General features: G+C 35.6%; 1 protein-coding gene across 1 annotated transcript in view; it reads right to left on the minus strand.

Moving 5' to 3' along the window:
- LOC128220071 (probable ATP-dependent DNA helicase HFM1) overlaps positions 1-14,469 on the minus strand; it is a 51,600-nt gene extending 37,131 nt beyond the window's left edge. The window contains exons 1-10 of the mRNA XM_052928324.1: positions 14,388-14,469; positions 14,101-14,164; positions 13,513-13,630; positions 13,241-13,314; positions 12,119-12,174; positions 8,795-9,271; positions 8,162-8,215; positions 7,305-7,372; positions 2,975-3,110; positions 1,121-1,272 (exon numbers count right to left, since the gene is read on the minus strand). Coding sequence (XP_052784284.1) covers positions 1,121-1,272; positions 2,975-3,110; positions 7,305-7,372; positions 8,162-8,215; positions 8,795-9,271; positions 12,119-12,174; positions 13,241-13,314; positions 13,513-13,630; positions 14,101-14,164; positions 14,388-14,469 — 1,281 coding nt within the window. The remainder of the gene's footprint in view (positions 1-1,120; positions 1,273-2,974; positions 3,111-7,304; positions 7,373-8,161; positions 8,216-8,794; positions 9,272-12,118; positions 12,175-13,240; positions 13,315-13,512; positions 13,631-14,100; positions 14,165-14,387) is intronic.
- Between the last annotated feature and the right edge of the window lie 329 nt (positions 14,470-14,798).

A 14,798-nucleotide genomic window follows, 5' to 3' on the forward strand; every position in this document is an offset into this window, starting at 1 on the left:
CCCAAGGAACATTACTGTCAAGTTTCATCAAAATCTGCCAAACCGTTTCAGAGGAGATGTCGTTTAAAGATTTTGCTATTTTTAGCTCTGGCGGCCATATTGTGCAATGGACCGGAACCATTTGAGCAATTTTGGTAAAGGACCACCAAAGGAACATTCCTGTGAAGTTTTGTCAAAATCCGCTTATCAGTTTCAGAGGAGATGTCGTTTAAAGTAAAAGGGCCAGTGGAGCTAACTAGCCTTTCATGAGTTATCGTCCGGAAACCATTTTTCTATTTTTAGTAACAGTGACCTTGACCTTGGCCCCACCAGCCCCAATATCGAACTTGACCTGTATTTTCTGATGTTACACCTGTGTACCAAAAATTGTTCAAATCTGTCTAGCCTTTCATGAGTTATCGTCCGGAAACCGTTTTTCTATTTTTAGTAACAGTGACCTTGACCTTGGCCCCACCAGCCCCAATAACGAACTTGACATGTATCTTCTGATGTTACACCTGTGTACCAAAATTTTTTCAAATCTGTCAAGCCTTTCATGAGTTATCGTCCGGAAACCGTTTTTCTATTTTTAGTAACAGTGACCTTGACCTTGGCCCCACCAGCCCCAATATTGAACTTGACCTGTATTTTCTGATGTTACATCTGTGTACCAAAAATTGTTCAAATGTGTCTAGCCTTTCATGAGTTATCGTCCGGAAACCGTTTTTCTATTTTTAGTAACAGTGACCTTGACCTTGGCCCCACCAGCCCCAGTATCAAACTTGATTTGAATCTTCTGATGTTACACCTGTGTACCAAAAATTGTTCAAATCTGTCAAGCCTTTCATGAGTTATCGTCCGGAAACCGTTATTCTATTTTTAGTAACAGTGACCTTGACCTTGGCCCCACCAGCCCCAATATCAAACTTGACCTGTATCTTCTGATGTAACACCTGTGTACCAAAATTTTTTCAAATCTGTCAAGCCTTTCATGAGTTATCGTCCGGAAACCATGAAAACCGACAGACAGACCGACTGACAAGCTCACTCCTATATACCCCCTCAAACTTCGTTTGTGGGGATATAATAATATTTGAATACCTTAGGAGTGTAAACATATGGAAATGGAGGGTCAACTCACCGGAGTGGTAAGGATGATGTTGACTTGCTGCAGTTCGTAGAAGTCTTCCAGATCCGTGTCACCAGTCAGTTCCATCACCTTGAGACCAAATGCCTCAAACTTCTCACGCCAGTCCGCATATCGCTCACTGCATAAAGCTTTGATTGGAGCCACTAGAGTACATTTTTGAAGAACCAACATTATGGTCATTTCAAACAACAGCACAAAAAGCAGGTGCCGGAATGCAGAAAAAAACATTTAAGCATTGGCATCTTTTGTGCATTTTCTGAGACAACTATAATTTAACAATTACCCTAAATCACTGTGTAAAGGACACTAGTATAGATAGGACACAGGCAAATAAATGTTAGAAAAGGGGGGGGGGGGGGAAGAGAGAGAGAGAGACGTGGACTCAAAACATCTGATACTATAGATAGGGCGCAGTGGAAAAATGTCACAACACTGGTAGCCACCAAATGCAGCAGCAAGTTTGTTTTCAGTTATTATTTGTTTTTGAATTGTGAAAATGGCAAAGTTTATTGTAAACCATGATAACCATATTTTATTTGTTAATTTGTTTTATACCGTCATGTAGTTTTCTTTTTAATAAAACATAAAATGATCAAGAAAAGCACATTAATAGTTCATTGCACTGTTACATACATAAAAATAAACAACAATATAATTTTGTCCTTCTCGTGACACTCTCCTCGAAGCCCTCAAATTCTTCTTTGTCGATATTGTATCAGAAATGATAAACTTGTGGAAACTACACAATTAATAAAAGCAACAGCTTTACATTGTATGTAAATGTTCTTGACACCTTCATCTTTGTATTATCTCATATCATGGCCGGGTATAGTGTGAACAAACAGGGAATTATTCACACCAACAGCATAAACTTGTGTAAACGGTATAAAGGCCCGAGTTATGTGCCTTGATAAACATGCATCTAGTAACAAGTTACAAGTTTAATTGAATATCATTCAGTGTTTTCGAGTGGCCATGGTTATAGTTTTTGCATGCCAATGAGCACATCGTCTATAGCTCGAAACTTATAAAATACAAACCAACTTTTGTGCTTTTTTTCATTTGGTCAAGGGAAATAGATAATAAAGGCCTGAACTGTGTGAAATAGTAGTTACCATATGTGAAAATCTGTCTCCACAGTTTCATATTAAAAAAATTGTAAAAATAATTGAGGTATGGAGAAAGATAAAAGATTTTGCAAACCGGTGAGGACACCCATGATGACAACTAATTTTTGATGATGCACTTTGTAATTATTTTTTTTAACTTGAAAAACTTTAAACTGGAGACTTGTTCAAGAACTTGAGAGCTTGTGTATATAGATTGTAAAGGAAGTCCCTAACTGTACACTATTTTATAGCTACTGATGTATAGTCACTTACTAAAGAAGTCACTTACTGTACACTATTTTATAGCTACTGATGTATAGTCACTTACTAAAGAAGTCACTTACTGTACACTATTTTATAGCTACTGATGTATAGTCACTTACTAAAGAAGTCACTTACTGTACACTATTTTATAGCTACTGATGTATAGTCACTTACTAAAGAAGTCACTTACTACTTACTGTACACTATTTTATAGCTACTGATGTATAGTCACTTACTAAAGAAGTCACTTACTGTACACTATTTTATAGCTACTGATGTATAGTCACTTACTAAAGAAGTCACTTACTGTACACTATTTTATAGCTACTGATGTATAGTCACTTACTAAAGAAGTCACTTACTGTACACTATTTTATAGCTACTGATGTATAGTCACTTACTAAAGAAGTCACTAACTGTACACTATTTTATAGCTACTGATGTATAGTCACTTACTAAAGAAGTCACTTACTGTACACTATTTTATAGCTACTGATGTATGTGTTGTTCTGTCCAGAGAGTAAGCGGACAATGGCCATCTCAAACACAGCAGTTTTGCCAGACCCCGTCGGAGAACACAACACAAGGGACCTGTCGCTATACATCACCTGTAAAATATACATTACAACCATACAAATATAAATACAAATATAAATATACATATACGCACTTATAAATAATCTCTAATGTAAACAACTTTTAACATTAACTGAGAAATTGTGGAAATGCTACCATATAATAATTTGGAAATATTTTTTTATTGAAATTATACATGCAGATAGCTTTATTCCAATATGTATTAACTTCACAGTATTTCCATAACATTACTGCATGCACAATTTCACAAGCAACCATAAGGATACCTAAAATTTGCTTTAAAAGAAATGAAAAAGCTGAAGCTAATGTAAAACTTGTAACCCCACTTTGAAGATCAGAGGTCATGCCTAAAATGTTCCTACAAGCAAATAGTAAACAATCAGATTCAACATTCCAAAACAATTTCACTGCTTTTGACATTCGCAGTGTGTAGTTTTACACAGTAGCCTATTAAGCTCAACTGTGAAGGCAGCTGAAAACTGGTATAAATCTCTCCTGATGCCTTTTCTTGGGTAAAACCAGTACTGATTTAAGGTATCATTTTTAAGAGGCTGCAAAGGTCCCCTGCAGTGTGGTGCCCAGAATCAAACTCCAACCCATTGTGTGAGAGGTAAACTAAGACACCTTTACCACGAGACTGACTCCAACCATTTGCAGTAGCGCTATGTCAATCATATGAGCCAGGGAACACTCATCTATCAAATTTTAGTATTAGTGCAGTCAGACTGGTTTTGAAATTTAACACTTGTTATATGCTGATTGCTGGCTTATTTTTTTTTTATATGCAATGGAATTAACTACTTGATTTACAATTAAGATAGAGGTTGGGTTAACATGGTTAAGGACCTACAACAATCCCTAATATTTTCACCTCAACTTCCATTCCTTAAATAATTACAACTTTGAGCAGCTGCAAATATTTTCCGATGAACACAACATCATTTGGTATGTTCGGATCCCTTTGTGAATCATCGCATTTATAAAAATTATACATGCAAATTAAAGTGCTTATCTTGTAATTGTTTGTATTGTGCCAATTAACAGGCCACAAAAAACCCTTATATCAACATGTATAAGAAAGTGTAAATTTATAATATGTTTAATGTATTGTTGTACAAGCTTTTCAATTTTATGTTTAAAAGTGATTTGAAGTGATTAATTTTTCCCTGCATTATTGTGACGTAAAATAGGGTTAATACACATTTTTGAGGTCGTTACCATCTGCAAAGGCCCCAAAAATGGTTTACAGCCCGTGTGCGAAGCAGGAGGGTTGTAAACTATTTTAAGGGCCTTTGCAGATGGTAACTACCGAAAAAAGGTGTATTATCGCTATTATTGCATAAAATACACACCATGAGAAATGATCGTGTTTAAAAAGGCTGTTAAATGTCACGAAAATACAAAAACAGTTAGTTCAAAATAACCTCCATAACAGGTGCTTGTGTGACGTGATGAGTGGTCATTGAAAAAGTTTTACATTAAGCTTGATTCAGGCCGCAACATAACTGGGCAGTTGCATTTTGTTTCAACGCCATTTTTTGCAGTGTTCATTCGTTTGGAAGGTGTTTTTTTTTTTAAAGTGACTGGATTACTGGGATTATTTACACACAATACCTATTGGGTAATTGATTAATTACCGATATAGTCCTATTTTAACCATTATTTGTTTTTTTACAACTAACTTAAGCCTGAAAATTTTGTAAACATGTTCTTAATAAAATGTACAGCATCTTCAGCATCAGAGAAAAAAGACTTGAAATTTCTTGTGTTCATTGCATACGACGTAATGGAATCATGTCCATATAAGTCCTATGTTCTGAATAAAATCGACAGAAATAACTAAAGTTTGGAGGAGTTGAATGTTTTAGGCTTAATTTAGTGCTTTTAAGGGAAACAAATAGTCAAAACAACTGCAGAAAGTACTATCTAGTAAACACACATCAGCTTGCCAGGAAAAGACAACTCTGAAGAAAATATGTAAGTTAGATGCGGTTTATTTAAATTGTTGATATTTGTTTACAGCTGGATATGCTGAAATTTGTTTTTGTGTTAAAGTTGGCATCCTTGACCCACTTTCGGTCAGAAACCAGGTCGCTCAGCTGCCATTGTTATGATGCGAGCCCTGAAAGCGCTTATGTAAAACAAAAAGCTGGTTTAAAGGCACGTGAATTTACTGAATAATGCACGTTTTCTACCGATAACGTCCATGTTTTTGCATTTTAACGCACCATGATAACAGACCGAAAACACACATTTTATGCAATAATAAATGGTAAACTGTTTCCGTTTATATTCAGGTCATTCTAGTTACAGAACCTTTGGACTCCACACACTTTAACCAGCCCAACTGCGTTCATATCATGGAGTTTTCCCTAATAAACTGAAAGAAGCACGAGTAATACCAATTTTCAAGTCGGGCAACAAAGAGGACCCCAATAATTACCGCCCCATTTCAATACTCCCAACTATATCAAAAATCTTTGAAAGGCATATAGCGACACAGGTACAGTTGTACTTTGAGAAAACCGATGTCATACACAAAACACAATCTGGATTTAGAAAACACCATTCATGTAACACTGCTCTAATAAGACTTATAGATACTTGGCTTAAAGATGTTGACAGTGGTAAACTAGTTGGTGCGATATTTTTGGATTTGAGAAAAGCTTTCGATTTAGTTGATCATGAAATTCTTCTTTATAAATTGAAACTGTATCATTTTTCTGAAATAGCATTGAATTTGTTTAAATCATATCTTGAAAATAGAAACCAAATTGTAAAGATTGGCAAAATTAAATCGCAAAAACTCACTGTTACATCTGGGGTACCCCAGGGTTCCATACTGGGACCCTTGCTTTTTATTTTATACATAAATGATATTGCAGTTATGCATCCAACATTAAATATAGATCTATATGCAGATGACTCAACACTTTATGAATCTGGATATCAGTTGACGGATATTCAAAATAAATTACAACATCATTTAAATTATGTTAATAAGTGGTGTCAACTAAATAATATGTCATTGCATCCTTCCAAGACTAAATGCATGTTAATAGGGTCTGCAAATAAATTAAAAAACACTGGGAATCTTGAACTTTGTATTAATGATGTTCAAATAGTTAATGTTGTTGTGCAAAAGTTATTAGGGTTGTATATAGATAATACACTAAACTGGCATGTGCAAATCGATTATGTTTGTAAAAATCTGAATAAGAAAATTGCACTTCTAAAAAATATAATATACTTCCTCACACCTGATACAAAACGAATGTTTTACAATGCATATATTCTGCCAAATTTTGATTACGGCTGCTTGGTCTGGGGCAAGGGAACCAATTCATATGTGAATAAAATAAATAACTTACAAAAACGAATTGCAAAAATCATACTTGGTAAATCTAAACGAGATTCATCAACAAATCTATTTAAAGAACTAAAATGGCTAAACTTCTCGGATAGATGTAAATACCACGCAGCAGTATTAGTTTACAAGACGTTGAATAGCATGGCTCCATCATATATGTCAGAATTAGTAACAGTTTCAGACAATAATGTATATATGCTAAGATCAATGGCACACAAAGATATTGTTTTACAAACTAGACCTCGTACTAATTATTTGAAAGCATCGTTTACATATTACAGCAGAATTGTTTGGAATAATATACCTTTGGAAATACGAGAATCAAAAAACTTTAATACGTATAAAATAAAGGTCAAACAGTACCTCATAGGAAACTTGTGATTATACAAATTGTGATGTTTTATTCATAATTATATTTAACTGAGAGTATCTGTCTAATATTGATTCAACATCATCATCATGTCATCATATGCATCATTATCGTCAGCATCAACAGCATACTTATAATCATCATCATCATCGTCATCGTTGTTAGCATCGTCTTCATGTTTGTCTTATGATTATTTGCCATATTTTCATTCTGTTTCAGAGGGCCATATCGAAAATAAGATTCTGTAGTTTTGTACATGATCTTAATATGTCACCTTCTTAAAATAAAGATATTATTATTATTATTATTATTATTATTATTATTATACCCCAATAATGACATCAATCCCACAATTCATTCCTTAGGTGAACATGCCATTGTTCAATGCTTTGATGCACTAATATAAGATTTTTGCATAAAGTAGTAGTAGGCAACAATTATCTATCATTAATACCTGATACTTACATCATCAAAGACCTTTGACTGAACCACATTAAAATGTTGGAATTTAAATATTCTCCTGAAATCCATAGCTGATATTTTGTTAAGGTTTGTTGTAAATCAGCATATATATATATATATATACTGATCAATGCCACGAGAAAAAATCTACCAGTAAGTCATTGTAAATGACATAATGTTATAGATCACTATCTTAATGTGTCATTTAAAGGTATCAACATTAGAAAGTGTTTGTCATAACTGAATTGCTATACAGAAATAAGAAAGTTATTTGAAATTTTTTGATCCCATGGGCATAACAATCCTGGTAAAGGATCTCTAGACAATGTTACACACCAAATATCTGAGCTCTAGGTCTTATGGTTGTTGTCAAGAACATTTAGTAAATTATTCATTTAGGTTGCCATGGCAAAACCAGACTTATGCATGAAATTCATTTCTTCGAACATATTTCAAGGGAAACCACCCAAGGGGCATGGTCAATTTTGACTCAGGGGCATAATTTGAACAAAGTTGGTAGAGGACCAACAGACAATGTAACACACCATATAATTAAGGTCTATACTTTATGGTTTTATTAAAAAGATTTTCAAAGTTTTACTTTTCCGTTGCCAAAGCTACCGGGAGAGTTCTGCATGGAATTTCTTTGAACAGTTCTGAATAGGAACCATCCAAGGAACATCCCAGAGAAGTTTTATCTAAATTGGCCAGGCGGTTCTGGAGGTGTGATTTGAAGCAATTGTTCACAACCGAACAGGCCGACGAATGGAAGCCAGATGTGAAAAGCTCACCCTGAGCACAACTTGCTCATGTGAGCTAAAAACTGAGTTTTGATGATATATAATGGTATGCAAGGATACGTATTTCAGACACCGACTTCAAACGATTTTCAAGTCCTTGATTATTGGCTGGGGCTGAAAAAATCATGATTTTATAGTTATAGAATCATGTAACACAAATATGGCACCATCATATATATATATATACTCATTTCAATAAAGATAATTATTTTTTAAGACAATTATGTTTTTATAATTTAATAGTTTAATCTACCCAATAGTATATACCTCATGTGAATGAAAACAGAATCTGATATGAAATCAGATAATGTTTTATGAAAAAAAGTATTAAAAAAAAGAGCTTAAAATGCACCATTTCATACTTGAAATTGTTAAACTATTCTAGGGGGATTTCAAAATCCCCCTACCAAAATTTTAATCTAATATTTCAATTTCAGTTCTGAGGATAGGGCGAATGTCAAAAGGTTGTGCCCCTAAGATATGCCCCTTGTAACATCAATTCTGGATCCGCCCCAAATAAGTTCTTATGCAAATGTTAAAATCTAACAAGTTGACTGAACAAATTTAATGTTAGAAATTTTCATTTGGACTTCCAATGATACCGAAGGTGGCATTTAAAATTTCATTTAGAAACTTCGACAATAAGTTTTATTTATACTCTTTTATTTAAGCATCCAGCAAAACTTCCCTAACCGGTTGCTGCTCCAGGTGTGTAAAAGACTCCACAATCAGGCATTTGTCCAGTAGCCTCAAACAGGTCCTCTTGGCTGTCAACCACCCCTCCTGTCTCACCATCATACTGACCAACATACTGACCAACATACTGACCACTAGTAGATGACATCTCACCACCAGAGGCACCAGCTTGAACAATAGTTTCACCATTTCTGTGGTGATCGGCTAATTTACTACAACCAGTATTTGCTCTATCCCTATGACTATCCACGGTACCTCTTTGTCCACTATATTCAGCTTGGTCACTGGAAAACTGACCTCTTTGCCTACCAGATGAAGTAGATGATTTGTTTGTTGTACCCTTATTGTTGACATTTGTCATGGGTAAACTATGATTTCCTGATTTAAAGCTCTGCCTTTGTATATTCTGTTTATATGGATGAGACCTGAATCTGCTAGGGTTGGTCTGGTGTCCCTTAGGCACTACATGGCTTTCTGCAAAAGAGAAAAATAATGTTTATTCAGTGTAAATTACTGTTATAATCCTCTGTTGTAAGAATACCAGATTGCATTTAAGCATTTATAGAAAAAGCCATCATCAAGTTTCCCCACAAAAAAATTTGGCCAAACAAAACAATATGTTTGGTTCCAGAGATCAACTCTAAATTCAAACCGCTAAACTAACTACGTATTTGGTAAATCTGAAAACTTCAAAGGAAATGGGATCATATCCCCAAAATTGGACATTTGTAGAGATATTTCACAACTTTCATCAACCTACAAGCATCACATCAACTGTTGGAACATTGGTGTCAGCGTCCGTGAATGAGGATAGTGAATCCTTACAAGGGTTTTTCTATAGTTTTTTCTAACAATGTAATATTTTTAAAGCAGTTAGGGTATAACCCTAAAAGGACGAGATTGTTTTAATGAAAGTAGCATTACTATAAAATAATACTCTTGAGCTAGTTTTAAAATTATGTGTAAGAAATGAATAGTAATTTACATACGCTAATACAAGTAAAATGTGGAATAAATTGATATTTGTACCTTCGGACAATTATTTGTTGCTCAGACATTGTGCTCAGTATTTAAGTTATAAGTCTGTTTTCTAGACAAAAGTTTGTCACCAGGTCAAAAGAAATGTCAAACAATGAAGTAAAAGGCAGATACATATTCCTGGGTAAATCAGATTATGTTTTAGCATCAGCCATCATTGGTCAGCTGCTTAAGACCTCATGTGAACCTGTTTAAGATTTTATGTGACAAACTTTCTTACATGAACACTGGGGTCCTGTGCACTAAGAGAGCCCCATTATTGGCTTATGCGGAAATTGTTCAAACACAAGTATAAGCCAAAAGGTAAATACAAGCAGTGTTTATCAATACAACATCTACAGCCAGAAGTTGTAGAAAATACATGCATATGATTAATATACAGGGTATGTTACACAACAAACAGGGATGATAACAGAGCCAAGTTGCCAATCCTGAAAATGTCTGCGTGGGGTTCAGGGGGCTGCTTAAGGCCTCCAATGGGTCCAGGGCAAAGCCCTGGTGGGGGGACAAGGGGGGCAAAGCCCCCCGAAGCTTTCCATATTTCAGGGATTCTAATACCCTTTTTTGCCTTAGAATAGTGTTCAAGGAGTTCACCTTTCGGTTTGGTCGATATAATTATGTTCAACACGAGACATCCACAATTAGAACAATTATCAGGAATCTTAGCAGTGAAGTTTAACACCTTTGTCTTTAAACAAAGTTAAATTTACCTTTTTTTATCTGAAGCCACAGGCATTAGACATGTAACTGACATTTTGGTTCATTTGTCCACTTCCCATAAAACTCAACTGGCTATGATCAAATGCCTGTGTATGAACAGTCTACACTGTGGGTTGCTTGATTTATAATAATGAACAACATATCGATTATCATACTTGCAAATGTTTATTGTAAAAGTGTTGATTATCCAATTTTTATGTATCATATAAAGAGTATTTATTTCATTTTCTGCACATTTGATGAGAATATAATGTTATTAATTATTACCATATATTATTCCAAGTAATATCCAAACGGGACTTAAATGCTTTGGCAGTGTAGCCATTGTGGACTTTGACGTATTCTGGTCCCTAAGCCAGTTTCTTTCCCCTCGTGGGGTTATATGAGTCCAGTAGCACACAAACTAGATTGTCCCACGGCAGTTCAAGTCTCTAAAACTGGCTTTCAAATTCTATGAAAATTGATTCAGAATCAGCTCTTGTGATTTTTAAGGAGGCCAAATGTCTCAACACTATTTCTTTCTCTCTAGCAGAAAAATAGCTGCAACAGTTTTCTCATTGTGTTTGTTGACTTGTCTTAGTTGAAACAAAACCGAGATCCATTAACTCCTCCACATGTTCATCATTGAAATGTCTTGCCACTCCGTAAGTCATCTTGTATGATGCTGTACACCTTTGCAGTTTTAATTTGCTGAGAGCTTTTGTATCTTTGGCAAGTGTCTTAAGTAAGACACACTACTGTGGTGCCAGGGAGCATGTTCAGTCATAAATCCAAGTATCATGGCCTCTGGATTGAATTGAATTGTCAGTCATTGACAGGAACAACTGGATGCAGTCTGGCTGAGGTGTATGTTCATCCCTGACTTTTGTAACCATCAACATACCTGGAAATACAAATTACAACAATAGAATTTAAATCTCACTCAAACTGGGTCCTCAAGAAGTTTTGTTGAACTGACCGAAATAGAAAATAAAATGACTGCCTCTACGTAATATGTACTACTACAAAATATTTATTTTCTTCTTTTTTTTTAAATTTGAACCAAACCAATTTTCATTTGAACCTCCCATTATGGTCAACAGTCACTTCTTATTGAGAACAATGCTTCAAACATTATGAGAATAATAAACGGTTTACAGCGTAAACTTCAATCAGCCAAATAAAATTTGTAAAATAAAAATTGATTATTATGACACAATCCGAATCGGGATGTCCAAAATAATGCTACATGCGCAAAATTCATTATTAGTTTGATCACTTTCTATTAACTTAAAAAGAAACGTTTCGGGAATTTTTCTTAAAAATAAATGGCAAATATACCCTTTAAATCGACGAATCAATGTTTTTAGAAGTTGGTGGTGGTCCTTTTTTTTCAATTTTCCAATACTCGTTTATTCGTCTTCGTCGTCTGTCATATCCGGATACGACCATCTGGATACTGTCTTCTAGTCCCATTGGTAATTTCAGTAATCACCGGATGCTATCTTAACCAATCATATAGCTCGATTGCCAAGACGTAAAATGGTTCGTTAATTTCCGGCTTTACACTACTGGAAAACTCACCTTTCGTGCCCATATTGTTCCAACTGAGCTTGATTCGCTCCCTGTACCCCTCCCCCCTGGAAAAAAACTCAACAGATTTACATTAATCTCAAAATCGATCTGTGAGGCCTTAAATCCGGAATTCCGGAATTTTATCATCCCTGAACAAAGAAGAACAGAAAAAAAAGAAAAAACAAACCTACCTTTCCTATTTTTTTCAGACATGTCACAGAAACCATACATATGATTTTATTTTGCCTTATAATGCAAATTTTCCCTCAAAATTCCTTCAAAACTACCTGCCTTTCACATATTTAACAGCTGCAAATAAGCTACATTTTTCTTCTTATCGAAGAATGTCTAAAAAATAATGGAAAAAAATATAGTTAAGAAGGTCCGATTTTATATAAGTACATGTTGAGCCTGGCGAAAACACCTTTGACACAGACATATTTCAAGCTTTGACCTCTAAGCGTGACCTTGACCTTTGAGGTGCAGAGCTAAAACTTGTGTGCCACAGGCCATCTTACCTTGGTTAACCTTCATGGTAAGTTTTTTGAAAATCCCATAATGCATGGTCAAGATACAGCCTGGACATTAGATTCCATCCAGACAGACACCAGATGTACGGATGCACACACATACAAGAACTACAACTTTTTCTCAACTGCAAGCGGGGTCAACAATAAGAATAGAGAGAAGTAGCAGCAGGATTTGAACTTGGTTCCATCTCGATCTGTAGTGAGAGACTCTTTTAACTATGCCAATATAATACTAGTGCAGGACTTGTGATAATTCTGACCACAGCTCATTGTCTAACATTGAAGATTCATAGTTGATTAGTTACCATTTTTTCTACTTTTGCCTTTCAGTTTTTTTGAGGGCCAAGAGCTACAATGTAGGAGAATGCAAAGATTGGCATAGCTAGGTAGTCTGACCTGTGACACTGACTACTCTTTATTTTGAAGTGTGTATATTACCATGTCCAATGTCTGGTGTATGCCTCACAGAAGGTAGAATGCGAACATCATGCCTCCTTCACCAGCTTGTCTGACCTGTGGCACCCCTACTCTATGTACAAGAGGGAACTGATAAGATTGTGTCTCTGGGCCTTGTGGGGTTGTCTGACCTGTGATCCTCTACTCTATGTACAAGGGGGAACTGCTACGATTGTGTCTCTGGGCCTGGGGGCTTGTCTGACCGGTGACGCTACTACTCTATATACAAGGGGGAACTGCTAAGATTGTGTTTCTGGGCCTTGCCGGCTTGTCTGACCTGTGGCACCCCTACTCTATGTAAAAGGGGGAACTGATAAGATTGTGTCTCTGGGCCTTGTGGGCTTGTCTGACCTTGGTACTTCTACTCTATATACAAGCATTTTTATTACCATGTCCAATGTCGGGTGTATGCCTCACAGATGGTAGGATGTGAACATCATGCCTCTGGGCCTTGCCGGCTTGTCTGACCGGTGACACCCCGACTCTATGTACAAGAGGGAACTGTGAACCCAGGTCTAAGTCTCCGCCATCTCCTCTGTGAAGAATAAACAACAGTTCCTGGTATTATATATTACATGGGAATTATCTTCAATGTCAAATAGTTACTCATAATTGGCTTAATCATATATGGATAACTTTATTAACACGTTTGGCTTTGGCAGCTGAACAGGGCTGAAAATTTTTCTCTAAAAGATTATTTTTACATAATATCACCATTTTCAAAATGTTAAAAGTATATTTTTTCATTAACACCATTAGAATTATTTGAATTTATAATGATAGAAAAGATAAATATCACAGACACAACAAATGACCATATCTGAAAACCCCAAATGTCAGCCTAAAATCTCTTTATATTATGAACAAGAGCATAGGGAACTGCACTTAAAATGTAAAATTAAAACCATTGGAAAAAGTCCATTTTTTAACCCGGCCAGTGATACATAGCTGCTCCAAATAGAAAATGGTAAAAGGTCACAATCATGAACTGTTTAAATTACAAACTTTTCTGTAACGTGGTCCACAAATCGGTCCCCGTTTTTTCCACACCTTAGACTTGATAGCGCATCTGCAAGAATATGACAGTGTATATTTAAGTATGATATAAATAAACAAATGATTAGATATATTGAACAAGGAGTGTTTTCAGTACTTAAAGTGGAAGCAACGGCATGTCAACCTTATTCCACTTACAAGCTTTTATCTTGGGTCAGAAACATCTATTTAAGTCCGTCAAAGTATTCCACCATGGCATCCACACACTCTGAGCGGTAAATCCTGTCTGAAAATACCTTTGTAAGTTCTTCTGAACACTGTGCAGGAAAGACAGTGAAATGTCTGGGCTATATGGTGGATGTGGCAAAACTTGGCCATTGTTCTGTTGCAAATATTCTGTAACCAGTGCAGAGCAATGCGTGGGTGGCTGGATGCAATAAAGTGCAATAACTTGACACTGGTTACGTATGATGTGTGCATGTGGAAAAGTGTAAAATGATGAGCTTATAAAAAAATTCAACACCTTTTCAATAGTTATGCTTTGAGGAAGCTGTGTCATCGAAATTAGTCTTTTGGATGAACAAGCGGGCTTGTGCTCATTTCGACCACTGGTTGCAACTTCTCACAAAACACCCCTCGTATAAGGAAGAATATTCATAAATTTTAAAAAACAGACAGATCAAAAACAGCTGGTGTTCTTTGCATCT

This window comes from Mya arenaria, chromosome 15, assembly GCF_026914265.1.
Source record: "Mya arenaria isolate MELC-2E11 chromosome 15, ASM2691426v1".
In the NCBI taxonomy this organism is placed as follows: Eukaryota; Metazoa; Mollusca; class Bivalvia; order Myida; family Myidae; genus Mya; species Mya arenaria.